Source organism: Globicephala melas, chromosome 17 (genome assembly GCF_963455315.2).
Source record: "Globicephala melas chromosome 17, mGloMel1.2, whole genome shotgun sequence".
Classification (NCBI taxonomy): Eukaryota; Metazoa; Chordata; class Mammalia; order Artiodactyla; family Delphinidae; genus Globicephala; species Globicephala melas.
The window spans coordinates 69,484,817-69,507,536 of NC_083330.1; the positions used below are offsets into that span (position 1 = coordinate 69,484,817).

Consider the following 22,720-nt stretch of genomic DNA (forward strand, 5'->3'; position numbering starts at 1 on the left):
CAATACTGTAATGGACTTTCATGGCAAACAACACACAGACCCACCTATTGTTCTGTAACAGAAGTTACAGAAGGGAAGATGCCATGAAATCTTCTTGGCTGGTAGGGCATGAGTTAAAAAAGGGTGAAAAACACTATATCAGACCCCAGAAAAACAGACAAAATTTTATAACTTTACTGTAAAGAGCTCAAAAGACTTCCAAAATAAGTAACTGGTCTTTAAGCACTAAAAGGATGTTTCCTGCCAACTAAACCTGAACATTGGCTTGGTCAGGAAAGCAGCACTTCTGGAGGGGTAAAGAAAGCTAAAACAGAACAAACAAAAAAACAGTAAACACAGCATCAAACAAACTCGAAAGGGGTGGGAGGCAAGATTAACAGGTGGGGAGGGGACTCGGGCAGCCAGTTTTCTTCCCTCCACTCTGCCAGGGCCTGTGGGAATAAGGAGAAAACACCCTAAGCCACATTTGCCGCTAATACTGGCTATTATGTCAAATTATCCTCTAACACTTTTTCTTAAAAACATGGTCTAGATTTCCGAAGCTGCCATATATAGCTCCCAGGTTAAATTATTAGAAGGTCTTCTACAAGGAGGCAGGGTGTACCAACGCAGCTCTTACTGGGGGTTCACGTGCCTGGGGTTCTCCTGTATTTCCAGCAGCCTCTTGGTCACTCAGTTAGACGTTCTGCCAGGGCTTCAACGCTAGTGACCCCATGTGAGCTGTGCTGCCTCGAGCACCTCACCGTCACCGGCTCAGGGAGGTCCCTCACTGAGGCCTGCAGCTCAGACGTGTGGCCACCATGCGGCCAGAGCTCGGGAAGCCCACACGCGTGACGCTGCCGTGCATCTCAGAAGCCTCGAAGTTAATGACAGAGTTATATAGACAACTCTGGACAATACAAATGACAAACTTACCATTTTCTAATGGTTTTCACAGTACAGAACTTAAAAAGAATGGAAAGTTTCTATCATTTAAAAAGTAGATAGGGACTTCCCTGGTGGTGCAGTGGTTACGAATCCACCTGCCAATTCAGGGGACAGAGGTCCGAGCCCTGGTCCGGGAAGATTTCACATGCCGTGGAGCAACTAAGCCCATGTGCCACAACTACTGAGCTCATGCGCCACAACTACTGAGCCTGTGCACCTAGAGCCCATGCTCTGCAACAAGAAAAGCCACCGCAAGGAGAAGCCCGTGCATCACAAATAAAAGTAGCCCCCCTCGCCACAACTAGAGAAAGCCTGCGCACAGCAACGAAGACCCAACGTGGCCAAAAATAAATAAAAAATAAAAATAGATTTATATATTAAAAAAATGTAGATAAAGATGCAAGAGTATTTACTTAGAGAAGAACTGTGTGTAGTAGGAAGGCGCTATCATCATCTCCATGCTCAGGTGGGGAAACAGAGGCACGGTGCAGAGGAGAGGGGCGTGTGGAGAAAGCACGGTAGGTTGGCAGCAGGTCTGGCAGGATTCCAACATGGCAGTGACACTGTGACAGACGCAGCGCTGCACACAGAACACGCAGGAGCCATTCACATGTCCTTCAGTCTCCTTCCAAGACACTGATCATTAAGAGAAAAGTGCCGAACTCAAGGCTCAGGGTTGGTTCTTTAACACTCATATACTCTTTTTTCTTTTTAAAAGGATTTATTTTGCTTTTAAAAATTTATTTAGGTCTTCCCTGGTGGCGCAGTGGTCGAGAGTCCGCCTGCCGATGCAGGGGACACGGGTTCGTGCCCCGGTCCGGGAAGATCCCATGTGCCGCGGAGCGGCTGGGCCCGTGAGCCATGGCCGCTGAGCCTGCGCGTCCGGAGCCTGTGCTCCGCAACGGGAGAGGCCACAGCAGTGAGAGGCCCGCGTACCGCAAAAAAAAAAAAAAAAAAAATATTTTTGGCTGTGTTGGGTCTTCGTTGCTGCATGCAGGCTTTCTCTAGTTGCGGTGAGTGGGCTTCTCATTGTGGTGGCTTCTCTTGTTGCAGAGCACAGGCTCTAGGCGCGCGGGCTTCAGTAGTTGTGGCACGTGGGCTCAGTAGTTGTGGCTCGTGGGCTCTAGAGCACAGGCTCAGTAGTTGTGGCACATGGGCTCAGTAGTTGTGGCTCACGGGCTCTAGAGCACAGGCTCAGTAGTTGTGGCGCACAGGCTTAGTCGCTCCGCGGCATGTGGGATCTTCCCGGACCAGGGCTCGACCCCGTGTCCCCTGCACTGGCAGGTGGATTACCAACCACTGTGCCCCCAGGGAAGCCCTGCTCATACGTTCTTACGTGCAAGACGCACAACAGCATTTCCTCTGCTCCCCTTTCCGCACCCCGGCGGTCGGGCGACCTTTGCTCCCCTTTCCGCACCCCGGTGGTCGGGCGACTGGGCTGGCAAGCCTGGCACTGCTGAGGGCAGGAGTCACAGACGTGCTCTTGGCCAGCAAGGAGGCCAATGCAAGGTGATACACGTGTGCAGTGCTTTAATAAGGATTGAGAGAGACGGACAAAAATAGGCAGAACAAACAAGCAAACAAAAACCCACTCACACACACAAAAAAACCCAGAAAAATCCAGAAAATTCAACACAAATGAAGGACAATGGTCCCTGGGAAGCTTTAAAGTCGAGCCACTCAAATGGCTGCCTTCCTGTGAGATAAAAAAAATCCCAGGGAACTCTACAGTCATCAGCATAAGAATAAAGCCACTCACAGGGAAACATCTCCTAGGCAAGCCCAACTCCTGGAGCAGGGCACTTGCTTACCTTCAGACCCCGGGGCAGTCTCCTCCCTGGCCACCCCCTCTCTGCCCTAACTGTTGCTACAGACCTCAAATGAGTCAGAGAAATGGTGTATAAAATGCTTACACAACTGAGTTTAGGCACAAACATGGTGCAGAAGGATCGTCAGCAAGTCAGTTATCACAGCCCCAGGACATCTGGGTTAGTTTTATGAGCGTCCCCTCCTTGCTCTGGCCGCACATTTCTGGGACACGCTTTCACTGGTTCTGCAGTTGTTTGTTCACTCAGCAGGCACTGATGGAGCCCCCTCTGTGCCAGGGATGCAGGGACAGCTCATTCCCAGCCTCCATGTGGAGGAGTTCTGCCTCCAGCGGGAGGGGGGAGTGAAAGGAAGACTCCCTTCACCCTCTCTTCAAATCTGGAGCGCCACCGACTACCGCCCCTGATGAGGGCGCAGCTCACCGCTTTCTCACCCACTGGAGCGCGAGCTTCCAAGCAGGAGCTCCCCGCTCCCCCCTCTGCTAGCTTGCCAGGGCCCAGGACACGTGCAGAACCGAACACATGCAGCAGGACCCAACAGGCTCCCATCCTATGTACTGAGTGCTCACGCTGTACCAGTCACTTTACATACGTTACTTCACGTTCTAAGCAGGGACCCAGCCAGCCAGACACCTGATTCTTATTTTTCAGATGAAGGCCCTGAAACTTAGCAAGATGAGTTAAATGTGAAAAGGAGACCAGGACAGGGACAGGGTTAGCACTTGGTGGGGAGGAACCCCAGCCTCCTAGGTGGGGCAGGGGAGAGAAGAGGACAGAGTGGGGTTTGAATTCACAGCGGCTCACAGCTGCCCAGCAGGCACGGTCTGCTTGACAGATGGACCTGCCTTGGAGGGTGTGTTACTCTCAAACTATACTCTTGGATTAACGTGGGTGCTTAGCTCTTCGCCTACAGGGATGGCGAGGGCAGCATCGGGTTCAACGTTCTCTGCGACAAGCACCCGCTGAGCCCTCGGTGCGCCAGGCCCTGAGCCGCTCTTGTGCAGATCACCTACTGGTTTATCAGACCAAGGCTGGAGCCTGTGAAACAGGAAGTCCATGTTATAGAAGACGTGTGCGGACTGCAGGATTCCTACAGGTATTCACAGGACATGCAGAGGTGCTACACGAGATGAGTCCAGGGGACTGATCTCACAACAGATGGGAATGAACTGAAGTTAGTCAGCGTATCACTTCGTGCTTCTAAAAGCTTGAAAACTTAGCTCATTTAAGGAAGTCAAATAAGCTTCTTGAGATCAGACTCATCGTTCATTTACTTGACAAATCCTTTGAGTGAAGGTGCCCACACCACGCCAGGCTTCGCCATTCAGAGCGCCTGCTTATTTGCCAGGCTTGGGCAGCTCCACCCCGGTTCCCATTCCCCAAGGACGCTTCTTTAAAGCTGAGGGGTTGCAGTGGCTCTCAAATGCCAGCAGCAGAACCCTCCCTGGGGCACAGACCAGGTGCCAGGTGCTGAGCTGGAAGCTTCCCGTCCCTCTCACTAACCTCCACAAAAATCTCGTGTCAAGTCCAGTCTGTGCCACGGCTGTGTAAAAGGTGTGGAATTTTACAATGGGAGAAAACCGCAGTTCTGTAGCTTAAAATGACTTAAAAAGCAAGCTACGCTGTTGTCAAGCGCCTGTTCTGGGGGCGCCATCACAGTACCATGGTGCCCATACCTTCTTCCCTACTCTGGGGACGTGTGTGGAGTCAGAGCCTGAACAGTCCTGATGGGAGTCCCTCGCGGTAGTTCAGCGCTCTGCATTTTACCAAATGCTTTCTCATATACTGTCTCACTGGATTCTGATGACAAATGCACGAGGAGGACAAGACAGAGATGGACCCTCTTCCCCGACACGGAAAAGAAGAAACTACCATAGAAGATCTGGTTGCCAAGTCCTAAGGCCCACTTTAATTTTCTATCCTATTTCAGCCACCGCGTGACGTGGAAGTTCCTCAGCCTTTTCAGGGCTCTGTTTCCTTAGCTGTACAAAGGGTGGCAAATCACGTCAATCTTTCAGCATCCCTCTAGCTCTAAAAAAAAAAATCCAGGTTCTGTGACATGATTTTTGCTTAAAGATGAAGAACAAACCCATCTTGGCGACCCTGAAGAATATCTAGTCTTAATAAAGATACAGTGAAGTGGGGGGCTGGGCGGAGCTGCTGACCACGAGGGGGAAACTTCTGCATACTTAATTTTATAGCTTTGATTTAATCTCGCTGGACTTCACTTCTGAAGACGGCGTAGGCAGCAAAATGTCTCAAAATCTTAGGAGTGGTGAGCTCGGGATTCTGACTCGCTGAGTCGTCCAGCTCTGACTGGAGCTCTGCTCAAGCACAGGGGGCTTTGCCCGATGGCAACTTAGGTCAAACTCCTTACATTTTCATGAGGCAGCTGCAAGTTTTTGAAAATACTCCTGAGCTGGATTCAGAATAATTCCTTCTACTTTGGTCCTCTGTATTCCTCTCGTTAGTGGAAACTTTATCAGTTGTTTCTGCCTCACCCGAAACCATCATCCTTACGACCCCGAAGTTCTCAGTGTGGAAATGACTGCTGCTGCAAGCAGACACCTCTGCTTTACCTCCACGGGAAACTAGCAACCCGAACAACAAGACATCCTTGTTCCATGCAAACGGTTCAATCAGTTCAACAGAATGAAATGAAGAAAACGTAAGGAAAACAGAGGAGAGTTATCTCTGCACAGAGCATCGGCTGGTCTTCAACTGTGTCTTCTGAGAACTCCATTCAAACATTATCACTTTTCCAAATGTGTGGGCACGTGAGCCAAGCTGCCTGCAGGAAGTGTCTCCCGCTTCGAACCCCTTATAAAAGTCATGGGCAGGCTGTGCTTCTTGTCTCACCAGCTCAGACCAACTCTCCGAATCTGATGTCCTGCCATGAGCAACCTGGAAGAACACTCTGACTGTAGCGGAGAGGGATGTCTATGTTCAATTATGGGATTGGGGGTGGGGGGTGGTAAGCAGTCTATCCTTAGCCGACCACGGTTGCTACGGCCAAGTCTCTAGGCACTCGTTTCAGCAGCTGCATCACTAAATAAATTTGGTCTTTGTCTTTGGGTCTTTGGGAAAGAGCTAATCAGAATTTATTCAAGGCAGCAGAGATATACTTGGCACTGAGTCAGTATACTTTATGGGTTTCTGCGTCCCCTTGAGACAAAATTATGGAAAGGGGTAGAGGGAGGTGAGGGTGCCTCCTGGTCCCTAGGACTCTGGTGTCATTCTCTCCTGTAGCCCTTTTCCAAGGTTCTCAGTGACCGCGAGGCTCTCTGATAGGTCATCACCACTTTTTTTGGTAACCACGATCAGGGGATGTGAACTCTTGCAGAGTAACTCTCCACGGTCTTTCTTAGGGCGCAGAAAGGGACTCTCTGCTCTTGGCAGACGGCCACCCTGCTGGGGAGCATCATCGCCCCGCGGTGAGAGGGAACACAGGCCTCTTGCGGCACACATCTGCACCTTGTCATGCTAGTGATTTAAAAGGCACGTTCCAGCATGATGTGTGGAATGGTAAGGACACCACCGGCAGGTTAAGCCTTTGGGTTACGTGCGCCGTTGCTCTTCTGGTCACTGGTTGTCTCTGATGAGTGCTGTTTACGCCCGAGCCTCATTTTAACTTTCTCCACTATTTTATCATCTATGAGGCCATTGGGGTCTAAGAACACTGCTCCCATTTATAACACTATTTCAATGGAGAATAAGCTCTGAAAAAACACTGCTTTGAATAAAGCTCACATTCCCCAGAAAATAGCCCCAGTGTGATTCAAATAGGCACGGCATTGTGCACCGGGGCCCGCAAACCTGCGTGAGCACGAGCGAGCGGAGGACACGGGGAGGATCCTGAACTTGAGTTTATGGCTGAGACCAGACCGGAAGCTACAGCTCCGGGTACCTCTCGAATACCCCCGGGAGGGGTGAGCCCTTAATGTTATCACTTCTGTGTCTTGACTCGTCCCCGTATAGGTGGACTTTATACATGGACTTTATACATGGACTTTCTGTGCAGGGCGTTCGGTGGGTTCGGGGAACAGGATGCAGTCTTCGTGGACCGTCACCACCTGGCATGAGCCCCGTGGGGGCATGTGACAACACACGGCACAATGACCCTCCTCTGGTAAGATCCTGCCCCAGGTGGTATCTCGTGGAAAACCACTCGCCAGAGAGCACAGGAGTGTGGGTTCAGGTCACACAGGACCTGGGTGAGGATCCCAAACCCCCAAGAGCCCCAGGCCACTTACTCTAGAGCTCTGAACCAGGACCCTGTCTGCCTGCTGCCAGCAGCTGTCCTACCTTACCTTGTTCTGTGAGCGTGAAAAGAGAGGTGCTGGGCTTAGGGCCTCTCGTAAAGCAAAGGGCTTCGTAACTACTGCCTATCACTGTTACTACATTTTAGTGTAGAGGAAAGAAACTTCTCAAAGAAGAACTCAAATTCCACCCCATATTACACAGGAAAGAACGCTGGTTTGGGAGCCATGTGGACCCTGGATGGAACCTCAACTCCACCACTTACCGGCCGCATGACCTTTGGGCAAGTCATTCTACCTCAATTTTCTCATCTGTACAATGGGCGCAAAAGCACACACCTCACAGGATGGTTGTAAGGTTCACACAAGACAAGGCACACGGAGTGCCCGTAACACTACTTCTCGGCTGTAACATGGCAAATGGTGAGGTCCCTGTTTCAAGCTGCCCTGACATCACAGCCCACTCTGCCACTCAAAGGCACCTCGAAATTCTTACGTCAAAGCTGGGTCAACTCCCAGCTCTGAAGATGGAGTCACAAAGCCCTTCCCACAGCCTGTACCTTTCCCGGCGTTTCTAGGAGGCAGCGGGGGTGCCTCCGCAGTCGGCGCTGTGGGTGAGTCTGTGCTTGTGGAGACAAAGATCTGGTTGGTGAAGGCGCCGTAGGAGAGCCGTTGTTTGTCCCGCGGAGTGCTGAAGCCCGGCAATGACAGCTTGTCCTGCGGGGAGATGCTGGAGGAGTGGCAGAAGCTCTGAGGTCTGGGGGAGCGCTCTTTCTTGATGGGGCTCGGCTGGCAAATGAAATAACAGTGCGGTGGGTCAGCTGATAGTCAAGGATGACGCTTCAGGTGTCCGGAGGACTCTGCAGGGCAGGCTCAGGGGGGGATCTGGGCTCCTGTGGCTCTCTGCGTTTCTGGGGGGTCAGCCACACAAAAGCCTAGGAGCCACGACACAGCACAAGGGAAACATCCAGAGAGTACACTTCTCACTCTCCTGTCATTACCAGGGTCCCACCAGGGACGTGCTGGTTAGGGAGCACTGTATTCAGAAGCAGAAGGTCACACAGATTTAACCTTGAATCCCCAAACACCTCCCCTGCGCGGGGCATGTTCACCAACAACTGAACAGTAGCTACTGCATTAACTTTTCCATCCCTGCTCGGCCCTTTAACATCGAGGCTCTCCACACTCACCTCTCTCCTCATTTTACACCCTCTTAGGAAGGAACCTCAACTGCACCCACGGCCGTGACTGCCACTTAATGTTGATGACTCGGGCCTGTACGTCCAACCTCAACCTCTTGGATTCCAAACACTTTCAACCACCCATGACGGATCGCTGGCGTTTGCACTCGGCTCACAGCATCAGCACCCATGCAACTTCCCAAGTGGGAAGTCTCCCAACCTCAGTGGCATCGAGAGCCACCCAGTCCTGCACGGAGAGCTCAGAAGTGCCGCTCGGACCCACAACTCGTGCAGGCATTCACCAGCACCCCCTGGACCACTGGTCCCCTGAACAGCCCCTGCCTCAGTTTCTTTCAGCTCCAGCCCATTCTCCACGCTGCAGGCAGAGCTGGTAGGAAACCCTGTTCTCTGACAGCAAAGCTCTGTTGGCCTGTGCCTGCTTAGATGAAAGCCAAAGGGCTGAACTTGGCCTACCACCCCTACGCCCTTCCTGGTCTGGGCTGCCTGACACTCCAGGGGAGCCTCTTGCCTCTCCCCACCCAGTGCATGTGAAGGCACCTCACACCTCATCCCAAGCGGTCCTCTGATGTTCAGGCCCCATGATGACCCCCGGCCTCCGCACATGCTGTTCTCCCTCCCCAGAAGGATGCACTCCTTCCTACTTCCCTGCCTGGCAAGCTCCTCACCACCCTTAGAAACCCATCTCCCACAGTGTTTCCTTGGTAAGGTCTTCACTGCTCGCCAAGGCTGAGGCAGCCGCCCTGTCCTCTGAACACTTGTAAGGAATTTCGCCAACTCTTACTATAATGGTTACCTTGACTGTGTCGTAATTGAGCTTCTCTTAAAATGGTGAATGCCATTAGGACCCCTCGGTAGGAGCACCTTTGACTACTCCTTACATCCTGCCTGGGAAAGAGGAACCAGTGGATCCACAGCTGATGAAAAATGCACGCAGGAACCTTCAGAGGTAGCAACCGACAAGGGATTAATCTCCAAAAATACACAAACCGCTCAGGCAGCTCAGTATCAAAAAATGAAACAACCCAATTAAAAAATGGGCAGGAGATCTAAATAGACATTTCTCTAAAGAAGACATACAGATTGCCAATAAACACATGAAAAGATGCTCAACATCACTAATCATTAGAGAAATCCAAATCAAAACTACGAGGTATCACCTCATACCGGTCAGAATGGCCATCATCAAAAAATCCACAAACACTAAATGCTGGAGAGGGTGGAGAAAAGGGAACCCTCCTACACTAATGTAAATTGGTACAGCCACTATGGAGAACAGTACGGAGTTTCCTTAGAAAACCTAAAATAGAACTACCATATGACCCAGCAATCCCACTACCGGGCATATACCCAGAGAAAACCGTAATTCAAAATGATACATGCACACCTCAATGTCTACTGCAGCACTATTTAGAACAGCCAGGTCATGGAAGCAACCTAAACGTTCACTGACAGAGGAATGGATAAATAAGATGTGGGACATATATACGATGGAATATTACTCAGCCATAAAAAAGAACAAAATAATGCCATTTGCAGCAACATGGATGGACCTAGAGATTATCACACTAAGTGAGTCAGACACAGAAAGACAAATATCATATGATATCACTTATATGTGGAATCTAAAAAAAGGGTACAAATGAACCTTCAGAGGTAATTCAGAGCTATCTATGATAAAGTCACACAGAACTGGGTTTAATCCCTGAGACTGTCTTTACTCGCTGTGAGACTTTAGATACACCACGTGATTTCCCTGTCACTCTTCTCCTCTGTAAAGTGGGACAATGACAACACCCCAATGGGCTTTTGATAGAGATGACCTGAGGTGACACGTGCTCGCTGCCACCTAGTTCATATTTAAACACTCAATCAGTGACAACTTGTTATTTATTAATTAGCTGTTTTGATGACTAATTTTACGTGTTGACTTGGCTAAGGCTATGGTGCACAGGTGACTGGTCAAACACCAGTCTAGATGTTGCTATGAAGGTATTTTTTATATGTGGTTCACATTTAGGTTAGATTTTGAGTAACAGGGGTGGGCCTCATGCAGGCAGGCAAAGGGCTTAAGAGGAAAGACTAAGGATCCCCAAAGGAAGAAGGCTTTCTGCCTGAAAACTCAGGACTGCACCCTCAGCTCCTGTGGAGTCCCCAGTCTACTGGCTTGCCCTGGGGATTCTGGCCGGGCCCGCCCCAGGCATGTGAGCCAACTCCTTAAAATGAATTTCTCTCCATCTCGACACCACACACACACCCCACGCAACCCCACACACACCACCCACCCACCCACCCCTACTGGTTGTTTCTCTGGAGAATCCTGACCAATACAGCTATTAAGTGGCACTCAACAAGGATCAGAGACTAAACAAAGAAAATGGCCCTGGTGAATCAGGTCGTAAGACCAAAATCAATCTCACAAAGAATGGGTCTTATCTGTATAGTGGAGAAAACCTGGGAGAAGGGCTAAGGAATCAGAGGCACTACGTACACTCACTTTGTCATCCAGATCATCATCGCTTTCATCCATCTCTTCCTGTCGAAGATTCCACTCATATTCTACGTGGACATGTGGATTGAACTTTCCAGATTTAGCCTGGGAAAGCTGAAAGTAACAGCAGGTGTAACCGCTGTAATTTCATTGCCAGGCACCCGGACATTATATAAACACTGAGCAAATCCCACCTCATTCCTGGTTTCGGATTCATCACCAGTAGCTGCACTGCAGGCAAAACTCTGATTATACAAACGGGGCTGCCACAGGACAGACTGAAGAGGAATTGCAAAGAATTACGGGTGGAGCCTTTTTAATTCTGGTAACGTGACTTCTCTCCAAAATTAAAAGCTTTCTCAATATTATTAAAATGAGCCTCAAAACTGCAAATTCCCGCTGGAAGGCAAAATCAGAGTCACTGAAGTGCGACAGGTAGGCCGGTAGGCCTTTAAACTCAGACAGTCCTGGTTCCACCCATGGCCCACTTTCTTAGTCATAAAATGGGGCAAGGGTAACTCCAACGTCCCTAAAGCATTCTTGTAAAAATAAAGACGTACAACTGCTGGGCCTGGGTGGGTACTTGGCACTTAGCAGGAACTCAAGGGAATGTAACTTATCTTTTCTATCTTATCCTTCCCTGTGGTTAAGAGAATCATGCTCTACGCACAGGCCCAGAGGTATAAGCAAGAACTAGTGGGACTGGAGGTGAGTGTGTACACAGGATGCGGGGGAGGGGAGGGAGGGCACTGGACATTCTGAAAACCATTACACTCTGAACTTTGCTTGCCCAGTTTTTGGAACCGGCTTCCCAAGTAATTCTTTCCAAAAAAAATTATTTTTGTTTTTTGGCTGCACCACACGGCTTGCAGGATCTTAGTTCCCTGACCTTAGTTCCAGGGATTGAACCCAGGAACTGCAGAGTTCTACCCACTGGACTGCCAGGGAATTCCCCAAATAATTCTTTACTGTTAAGCTACAGAGAAAGACTAATGTCTGGCAAACAAAAAAAGCAGCACCTTGGGACTTCCCTGGTGGTCGAGTGGCTAAGACTCTGTGCTTCCAGTGCCGGGGGCTCAGGTTCGATCCCTGGTCAGGGAAGTAAGATCCTGCCCCCGCCTGCCGTGTGGCACGGCCAAAAAAAAAAAAAAAAAAAGCAGTTTGTCTGGTAATAAGACCTCTCAAATGCCTTTTAGCTGCTACACCATAACTGTACTCAAAAGACATGGATGACAAATCTATCATTTTACCATTTTTTCAAATGTAGCCTGAGTGCTTATCTAGATTTCTTTAGCCAATGTTCAAAAAAAAAAAGAGAGAGAGAGAAAGAATCTGCTTCTCTCACTCCAGTCGTGTTTCAGAGAACACCCTTTCAGGGCAGTTGGGCTCACCCCTGTCCCACTCCGCTTACCAGATCTTCACACTGGGTGGCCTTCAGTCTCTTTGCTATGTCCAGGGCAGTCTCTCCAGCCTGGTTAGCTAAAACAGGTGGAATACAGTTGCATGATTATCTAAGATACATCTTGAAAAGGCAAAGAACAATACTCAGATGACAATGGAACAGGCATGTCTAGGTTTCAGCCAACTGAACGCTCTCACCGCAGTTATTAAGAGACGCTTGGCCACACTTACCGACATCCACGGTGGGCTTGCTCCTGAGAAGCAGCTTCAAACACTCAGGTTTACCATACATGCTACAGTAGTGCAGAGCCGTGTTCCCCAGGGCCGTCTGCTTATCCAGGTTCCCACTGAAAAATGAAAGCATCAGAAAAAAATGACTTGCTCTATAACTTAAAACTACAGATGAACCACTTTTTCCCATGCTAACAACTGAGTCAAATTTGCGACCTACTTCTTATAAGCAGGGAAGATGATGATGTTTCTAACATGACACTTCCATTTATAAGCAACATAATGACAATAACAGCCAGCATTTATTGAGTGCCTACTGTGTACGGGACAGACACACGTCTCCTACGTGTATTAGCTCATTTAGTCTTCACAACCACCTGATGGGGTAGGTATACTATAACCCTTATTTTTTAGATGAAAACAGAGAGGATGAAGTGCTTGTTTGCGAGATTATCGAGACACAGATGATGGAGCAGGGATTTGAACACAGGCAGTGTGTCTCTGGAGCCAATGGTCTTAACCACTACGCAGAACCACCTCTATGGAAGAGGCTGGGCGTTTGTACAATCTGGCTTGTGTCCAGGCACCGTATCGTATGTGAGTTCAAATCCCCTCACTATTTTAATCGCTCTCCTTTGGATGAGTTCTAGTTCCTCCTCCTAATCTGTAGCTTACAGAACTACCCAACAAAGAATCCAGCAAGTCTAAACCTGCTGTGTTCAGTATTACTCTCCTATTAGTATATCCTAAACTTGAATTAGCAATTGGGTCAGCCACACATACTGATCTCTTACCATGAACTTATAAACAATGAAAACTCACAGACCTGTTACCTTGTGCTGTTAAGTGTCCTCTCTTTCAACCTCCCTTAATGCAGCAGGTTTTGGACCCAGAGATAGGATTTTACATTTATCTAGGCCAAGGGTTGGCAAACTACAGCCCACAGGCCATATCTGGCCCCCTGCTTGTTTTTGTAAATACAGCTTTACTGGAACATGGCCATGCTCACTTGTTTACATACTGATTGTGGCAGTTTTCACACTATGATGACAATGCTGAATGGCTGTGACAGACACCTCATGGCCTGCAAAGCCTGTAACAGGGTCTGGCTCTTTGCTGAGTCCTGAGGTAGGCCGCCAATAGGGCTGGTTCGCGTTAACTCACAAGGCATATCCAGAGAAAACAAAAACCGTACCAGTTTTGTACAAGGAAGTCAACCAAGTGGAGAGATGTCTGGTCTGCAGTTCGGACTGCAAGATGAAGGGCTGTCTCCCCGAGCTCCTGAAAGGAAAGGAGAAGTATAAATAGGGTGGTCAGAGGTCCTAGTTTGCCTAGACAGGCTTCGTTTAAGTCAGCTGCCCCAAAGTAATTATTAATAGCAGCCCCTTTCACTCTCAAATTGTCCGGATTCAGACACGATCACTTAATGTATAACAGTCTCATTCTGTGGTGTTACAATAAAACGTGTCATCTTTTAAACTGATTTCCCGCGTCCCTCTTCATCCTGATTTCAGTGAAGCTGTACCTGTCCGGGTTCCAGGAGCGGTTCCATTAGCTCTACCCCCTCTGCATAGACTTGAATTAGTGCAAGTAAATCCCTGGATTTGATGGCCTCAAGCAATTCGTTCAGTTTAGCTGACGAAGATGAACAGGTCTTCCGTGAAAATCTATGATCTACATACTTTGCAGTGATATATTCCTTCCGTACAGTCCTAAAATAGAGCAAAGCAAAATGAACTAAGACTTTTTATTTCCCAAGAGCTAAGAAAGATTTACATTTTCTGACAAACAGTTTTCTCCGAGAAGAGTCATTTTATGTTATTTATTTATTTATTTTTGGCTGCGTTGGGTCTTTGTTGCTGTGTGCGGGCTTTCTCTAGTTGTGGCGAGCAGGGGCTACTCTTCGTTGCGGTGCACGGGCTTCTCATTGCAGTGGCTTCTCTTGCTGCGGAGCATGGGCTCTAGGCGCGCGGGCTTCACTAGTTGTGGCACGCGGGCTCAGCAGTTGTGGCTTGTGGGCGCTAGAGCACAGGCTCAGTAGTTGTGGTGCACGGGCTTAAGTTGCTCCGCGGCATGTGGGATCTTCCCGGACCAGGACTCGAACCCGTGTCCCCTGAACTGGCAGGCAGATTATTAACCACTGCGCCACCAGGGAAGTCCTGAGAAGAGTTATTTTAATTAAGATACACTTCCCTTCAACGTTCCAGCAAACAGGTTTAGACCAAGTTTATTCTAGCAAAGACAGAATGAAGACACTGACAGGAAACTGAGGCTCAGCACAGCTGTCGTTGAAGCTCCAGAAGGACACAGACGGTGGTCTTTCCTGCCGTGGATGACATGCCCAAAGCCCAAGTGGGCCTGGTGCATTTCTCCTTCTCTTCAGGACCTACCCCCTCTCCACTTCAGTTCAAGTGGTTCTGACCCCACCTCCCAGCTGCAGGGGTGAGCCTATGACCTCAGTGGCCTGATGGTCAACTTTGGGGAAAGGCTGAAATGGACGCTGGCTCAGAGGAAAGGAGAGACAAGAGTCAGGAGAGTGAGCTAAGGTCCAGATGATACTGTCTGACATCCTGGGTCCAGCTGTACCTGAACTCACCCGTTACATGAGCCAATTAATAAAAAGACAATGAGTGGATTTTGGGTTCAAATCCTAGTCCTACAGCAAACCAGCTGTGCAACGTTAGGTAAACTACTTAATCTTTATGACCTTCAGTATTTTTGTTTTTCATTTGAAATTGGGGACCATAACTCATTGGTATATTTTGAATTAAAGAACATACAGCCGCTAATAGGGGCTTTCCTCTTTCCAGGAGGGCTCTAATTCATGGGACACAAAATTTCTTGCTCAGAAATAGTCACTCCATGTGTGGTAGCTGTTACTGTTTCCCACATCCCACAGCCTGGAAACACTGTTTAAAATAGCGCTGATGCTTTTTTCTTTCATTCTGGTTTGGCAGCAGAGAGTTGGGCTGGTTGACGGTGGCACAGAGCCTTTGGTGAGTTGCAGATTCTGCTCCGGGAACCAAGATGGTACACTCAAGAGTGTCCTTTATGCTTAGGTCAGAGTCCTCCTAGAATGGCCGTAACCTGATGAATTGGAAGACTTCCAGATACGTGAAAGGACGGCCTAAGCCTGGCTTCTGAGACTTGCTGTGTGTGACTTACATCAAGTTTGAAAGGCAGCTACTGTGTGGTGGATGGAACACCAGACTTAAGAACTAGATGGCTTAATGCAAGTCTGATACCACTTGCTACCTCCGTGACCCTGGGTAAATCAAGTTCTCGCTCTGCCTCAGTTTCCTCACCTGTGAAGTTATTAGCAATCATACCTGCCTTACTTACTACCTTCCAGGTATGGAACAAAGAATGATGCACGGCTGTGGGTTCACTTCTAAGCTTCCTTTCTACTCTTATCCAAGGCGGGTAGGGCTAGGATCCATGGCAGGGAGGGAGACCTAAACTGCAGCGAGCTCTGCAGGCGGGCTCCTGTGGCTGGAAGCGTCACGCAGATGCCACCTGATAATCCAGCAGGGAAGATGCAGAGGGCACTGAGGTATTGGCCCCAGGTCACCTAGAAGACCACCTCCAGCCCTGGCTCTGCACTTCTGTGGCTACGGCAAGTGTCTGAGCTCTCACTCGGCAGGATGTGTTTAACCCTTTCTGGGTACTCAGAGTTATCTCTGTCTAGTCACATTTAGTCCCCCGGCAATGGAAGGCTTTCTGGCATGGGGCACTAGGGAGGGTGGGAAACAGACTTGTCTGAAAGTCTGGATGTCAAGAGTTCTAGATGAAAGACAACTCTCTCCTTCTGTCCCCCACCAAACCCGGTCCTTCCTACCTACCCTGGCTCAGATAACGGTACTGGCCATTCACCTAGATGCTCAGGCCAAAAACCGTGGGCGTCATCTGGACAATTCCCTTAAACACCCCGTATTTAAACTGATGAGCAAATCCCGGTGGTTCTCCCTTCAAAATACATTGAGAACTGAATCGAACTACTTTCCAGCACCTCCGCCGCTACCACCTTAGTCCAATTTATCTTTATTTCTCAGTGGATCTGGTATAAATTTCTCTTCAGTCTGTCCCCACCACCCCCTATAGTCTGTCCTTCACTCATCAGCCACAGCTGGGTTTCTCAACCTCCATGCTACTGACGTTTTGCCTGGATAATCCTTTGTTATGGACGGCAACCCCATGCTTTGTAGGCTGTTCGGCAGCATCCCGGGCTTCTATCCTCTGGATGCCAGCAGTACCTGCCCAAGTCACGATGTAATGTGTCCAGACACTGCCAAGTGTCCTCTGGGGGCAAAGCTGCCCCAGTTGAGCATCACTGAACCACAAGGATCCATTTAAAACATAACTTATCATGTCACTCCCTTTGTTTGACAACTTCTGATCACACTTAGAATAATAATATCCGAAACCATTCCACGACCTGCAGAACCCTCCGTGTCTGGCCCCATCTCTGTGGCATCTCCCAGCACTCTCCTGGCTCAGTGCCCTGCAGCCTCACCTGCCTTCTTGTTGTCACGTGAACACGCCAAGCCTGTTCCCCTTCAGGGCAGCAACACTTACTGTCCACCTGCCTGGCCTGCTCGCTCACACCTGTCCGTCATACCCTCTAGTTCTCAACTCAAATGTCGGGTCCTCAGATGCTCCCTGACCCCCTACACGTCAACCCCTCACCCTGTTATGTTTTCCTGCTGACACCAACTACCATGTGAACTTAGGTTATTTACTTTCTCATTCCCTATGTTTTCCTCACCCCAGTGAGAATGTAAGCAGGACAGGAGCTGCCTTGTTCACTACTGACTGTATCTTCAGCACTTAAAAGTGTGCCTGGAACACAGAAGTTGCTTAATTAAATATGTGAGTGATTTAATCATGTTACAGGAGATTCACTCCATTCCTCTCGGTTGTGCCCAAATGAGAGAATAACAACAATAATGATGACAGCAGCAGTAAATACTCACTATATGCCCACAGCTGCTCTAAGCTCTTCTCATTAGTCCTCCCCACGCCCTAGGGGGTTGACACACTTTGCAGGTGAGGAAACTGAGGCTCAGACAGTCAAAGCTACTTGCCCAGGATCACAGGTTAGGAAGTGGATCCGAACTCCCGGAGTCTGGCAACAGCGGCTACGTTAGAGATTTGGAGACTCATGAGCTCTTTGAAGGGGCGGGCCTGACGGAGGCCACAGAGCTGACGGGGCGCAGCGCTGACGCTGTCTCCCACGTGAAAAGCAGGAAACAAAAACCCATGTTGTTATGAGATTTATCCTAAAGAAATGCCCTCGAGGTCTGGGTCATGTAAACACTTCAAAAACACTGGTGTGGGCAAGACTGGGCCGTGTGTGCTTGAGCACTCACTGTTACCACATCTGTGAAGTAACCCACGGATCACATTTGTCTGCAGTTGTTTTATGATCAAACTAGCTTCGGAAAGCCCTAGTTCTCAGTGTAATTTGAGCTCATTAGCGTGAAAAAGACATCCAAGCAGTGTTTGTTCTAGGACGATGCTTGAAGGTTGCTGTTAAGCCAGACGCTCCCCCAGATGAGCTTAGGATATTATATTCAATATAGGCCCCCAACATCCCTAACTTTTCTTCTGTGACACTTACCACGACTACGACTAAATGATTCACTGTTTAGTTTCTTGGTTAACACCTAGCTTCCTCGCTAGGCTCTAGGTGTCACGAACACAGGGTTTATATCTAGTTTGTGTTTTGACGTTTCCCCAGCATCTGACATAACGTGAGGCACAGACTAAACGTACAATATGCATTTGTCTAATTCAAGAAAAGACAAATGCCAAGAGGCCTCTGGGAGATCGAATTTTGAGATTTCAGGAGGAAGAAAACACGTTCCTCGAATGTGCCCCATAAGGTGCTTTGCCTTGAATAACCAACCACCCAGGAGAGGCTGCAAAACATTCAGGCTGGCGTCCACTTCACACAGGCTTCCCTGATCGCTCGAGTCGGAATTAGGTCTCTTTTCTCCTAGTTATCCACAGGATTTAAAAGTTTAAATTCAATGTAAACCTTTTTGAATATGCTTAAAGATTCACATGACTCAACAATAAAAATGATATCAGAAAGTGTTTACTGAGGGGGTCCTACGCCCACCCCGGAGGAAGCGCTTTTATTAGTTTCCTGGGTATCTGTCAGTGTTTCTTCAAGCAAACCCAAGTTTAAATAAATACATATGTTTATGTGTGTCCTTCACTGTCTAAATCTGTTCGGTGTCTGAGTCCAGATGATGAGTAGCGAGAGTTCACAGGGAGGGATTAATCAGTAGAAGTACCCAAAATCTGGCTCCTGAGTTTGGACAGGGTGCCTGGGTCGGGGGTGCAGGGGCCTCTGTGCACTTGTTCCCACCCCCTCCACCCTTCCCTGCCCCAAAGGCAGCGTGCCGTGAACACTGCACTCACTGCACCTGATGTTTTCACTTGACAGTCATCCTGGAGATCATCCCAGATCAGGACAGAAGCAGCTTCCTATTCCTTTTTACATCTGCAAGGGGTTCCGCTGTGTGGTCATACCACAGAATATTTCATCCTGTATTTACAGGTAGACACTTGCTTTGTTCCTAATCCTTTTCCACTACAGAACAGGAAGAACTTCCCAGAAGTGCCGTTGCTGCGTCGGGGTAATAAATAAATCTATAATCGTGATGAAAATGGCTAATTGGTCCCTATGGATAGTGTACCATTTGTACTCCCACCAACAACACAGGAGAGGAGATGTCTGCTTCCCCACAGTCTGCCTGAGTGGGCTGTTAAGCGTTTGGCTTTTCGCCAATCTGACAGGAATCTCCCGTTGCTTTTGTATGTCTCTTATTTATCACAACATGTGAGGATTAAGAGATAATTGTCCTTACGAAGATTTACCCTCCACAGAGCAGCTGCAACTACCTAGAGAAAGGTGATGATGAAAATAATCGGGTCATTCCAGAAATATGTCTCAGACACTTTACTTTTCTCTGCTTTTTTCTCATAATGAAATTTCCTCTGGGGAAAAAAAATACTACAACCACTGAGAAGTTTTGGGGAGAGTAGAAGAACAATTATAGAACAATAAAGAATTCATTGTATTAGAAGTACTTACATATCACTTGAAGGGGTGGGTTTTGGTGAGGGGCTGGGTAAATTTGCTTCCATAATATCATTAAAACTATTGTTTCCTACATTCTTGGCCAGCTGTAACATAAACAAAACACAATATAGCAAACTCCTTACTACTAGTTTAAAAGTTTCCTACTATTTGCTTTTGAGATTTCTGAATACGTATTTTCCCTCATTTGACTCAAAATACAAACTGCCCATCCACCTGGTCAACAGATAACTTACGGAGCACGTACTCTGCGCCAGGCACTGAACTTCTGAGCACCGGAAATACAGAGATGGGTAAACCATGTTCCCTGCTGTAGGAGCTAATGGACTAGTGGAACCATGGATAAGAAAACTAATCATTTTCACAAACGTAATGTGATAAACGTTAGACTAGAATAGGATGTGGTCCTACACACACACACACACACACACACACGCACACACTATATGAGATTAGACAGAGCAGATTCCAAATATGAACCTAGGTTAAATGCTTAATGGACAGCAATAGCTTTGCAATTACCATCACAACCCATTTCTAGATAAAGCAGATTTACTGTTATTGAACAGAAAAGGATGCAGGAGTCCTTTATATTTGGGGCACCAATTAAGATGCTGCAGGAGTCCTTTATATTTGGGGTACCAATTAAGATGCTGCAGGAGTCCTTTATATTTGGGGCACCAATTAAGATGCTGCAGGAGTCCTTTATATTTGGGGTACCAATTAAGATGCTGCAGGAGTCCTTTATATTTGGGGTACCAATTAAGATGCTGCAGGAGTCCTTTATATTTGGGGCACCAATTAAGATGCTGCAGGAGTCCTTTATATTTGGGGCACCAATTAAGATGCTGCAGGAGTCCTTTATATTTGGGGTACCAATTAAGATGCTGCAGGAGTCCTTTATATTTGGGGTACCAATTAAGATGCTGCAGGAGTCCTTTATATTTGGGGTACCAATTAAGATGCTGCAGGAGTCCTTTATATTTGGGGTACCAATTAAGATGCTGCAGGAGTCCTTTATATTTGGGGTACCAATTAAGATGCTGCAGGAGTCCTTTATATTTGGGGTACCAATTAAGATGCTGCAGGATTCCTTTATATTTGGGGTACCAATTAAGATGCTGCAGGATTCCTTTATATTTGGGGTACCAATTAAGATGCTGCAGGATTCCTTTATATTTGGGGCACCAATTAAGATGTTGCAGGCGATTAATGAAGAGGCCCCAGGAACCATTTTGCTTCTGGGTTCAAGACCCTTCCAAGAAAATTTGTCCTGAAAGGCTTTTGGTCATTGAGATAATTTGGGGATTGATGTGAAGTTTAGGAAACACTCATGTGATCAGGTCTCTTGGATTTATCACATAGTTAAGTGTTTACGATGGACTGACACCATTTTCATACTAAAGAAGAACGTTTCAGGTATTAGGTCTGAGCCTTTTCTCGATGACCCTGAAGTGAACAGGGAGCCGTGTATCAGGAGGATACTTCCTAAATCAAGGGGCTCATGCAACACAAGACAGACCACCATTGCTTAATGGGTGCTCAGATGACAAAGGCTGCTGGCTGGGTGACTACCTGCCCTGACTCTGGGGTACTTTGCTCCCGGCAAGGCTGGTGATAAGCTAGGCTTTCAGATTTTTTGAGCCCCAGGCACACTCAGGTCCTGATCAAGAGCCTCCTGGGTGAGGAGAAGCCCTACTTTACTTCGAACCCTTTCACCCTTAGTAGAAGGACTCTCTCACAGGCACCAGCGTTCCAGTTATGCAAGACAGGACTGATGGCCACAAGGTATTATAGGAGATGCCATAAGTAGGCCTTTCCTTCCTTCATTTGGTGAACTGTGGGACCAGTTTAACTTGGACCTGATGAGGGTCCCCTTTCCATATTATAAAGCTATACACCATAACGGCACACAGTTTTTTCCCTGACTACCTAAAGAAGTTGTGGGTTAAGGAGTGGTTGGTTTATGACAGTAGCTAACAGGCCACTCTCAATTCATGTGTACTTTTACAAACTTACAAACAGTAAAAATAGAGGAAAACTCTTTGGTCATTATCTTTAATAACATAAGCCACTAGATAAAGTGAACATGCGAGTTCAACATCTAACTCCCTTTACTGCTATGACAGTGAATCATATAAAAACTATTCCAAAAGAAGAAAAGCAGCTTTGAAAAAGCCTATCCTAGAAGAAAAGAGCCATTCAGTGGAGCTAATTATAGAAATGTATGATTCGCCAGTTCTTCAATCAGGAAGTAGAAACAGTCAATGTTACATACCACAAAATTTACATTTTAAATACCTATTTAAATTCACTAAATTCAGGAACTAGAATTCTTTGTGCTCAGCAGAAACAAAAACCCCCAAAGCAATATACTAAATATATTCATGACAGGTCACTACTTACCAAGAGTTCAGAAGTTCCTAATTTGTCTAGTTCCAAAGACTGAATGCGGGAAATATGAACCCCCATTTCTCTATGGATGCCGGAACATTCTATGCAGGTCAAAATCCCCAAGTTGGTTGAAAGCCAGGTGGGTTCTGTGGAAAGGATTTTGAAGACAAGATATCTAATTTTTAGTGTGCCAACTACAGAGGAAGCTAAAACAGTAGTAAAATTTGTTAAAAACTATAAGGGAAAAATTCAAATGGAAGAAATGGATGCTTGCAGTTTAGCCTAGGGGCTGTTATAAAAACTAATAGCTTGTTAGAGAGCAAATTTTAAGACAAATTTTAAAACTATCCCTTCAATACTGAATTGAAAATAAAATTCAGTGCTTTATTTTTGTGAAAATGTGAGAAAGACTTTGCCCAGGAGACCGAGGAAACATCCTGACAGTGATAGATTAAAGGCCTTCTAAGTACAGCTCACAAGGGACTGGGTTCTACAGCCATCGTTAACCTCCACGCTACAACCCAACTTAACCTGTCATCCTGGTTATGGCTTCTGCACAAGCACCTCTTGGTAATAAGATAGCTTTTTCTACAACCCCCAAGGGCCCCAGAGCAGAGCCTCCTCTGCCATTCCCTGACACTGTGTCAGTCACTATCACACACGTACACAAAAGCAGAAGATGTGAGACTTGCCTCTGAGGTGCTTATGGCCTGTTGTACACAGGAGCCCATCTGCACTAGTAAAACAATTAAAAAGGAGATCATAATGCTTAAGGATAGGTTTGCACGACATTCTGACCACTACTAGATGTGTGACCTCAGGCAAGTCAATCAACTTCTCTGATTCCCCCAGTTTTCTCGTCTGTGAAATGGGGATAATTT

At 47.6% G+C, this 22,720-nt stretch overlaps 1 protein-coding gene across 5 annotated transcripts in view; it reads right to left on the minus strand.

Moving 5' to 3' along the window:
* Nucleotides 1-22,720, minus strand: part of ASAP1 (ArfGAP with SH3 domain, ankyrin repeat and PH domain 1) — a 351,377-nt gene that overhangs the window by 25,922 nt on the left and 302,735 nt on the right. For 3 of the 5 annotated variants that reach the window (XM_060287023.1, XM_030875812.2, XM_060287022.2), the window contains 8 exons: nt 21,852-21,985; nt 19,440-19,531; nt 13,860-14,046; nt 13,530-13,615; nt 12,335-12,450; nt 12,114-12,181; nt 10,703-10,816; nt 7,573-7,801 (listed from right to left, as the gene is read on the minus strand). In XM_060287023.1, coding sequence (XP_060143006.1) covers nt 7,573-7,801; nt 10,703-10,816; nt 12,114-12,181; nt 12,335-12,450; nt 13,530-13,615; nt 13,860-14,046; nt 19,440-19,531; nt 21,852-21,985 — 1,026 coding nt within the window. The remainder of the gene's footprint in view (nt 1-7,572; nt 7,802-10,702; nt 10,817-12,113; nt 12,182-12,334; nt 12,451-13,529; nt 13,616-13,859; nt 14,047-19,439; nt 19,532-21,851; nt 21,986-22,720) is intronic. The other 2 variants (XM_030875819.2, XM_030875813.2) reach the window with 1 other exon arrangement.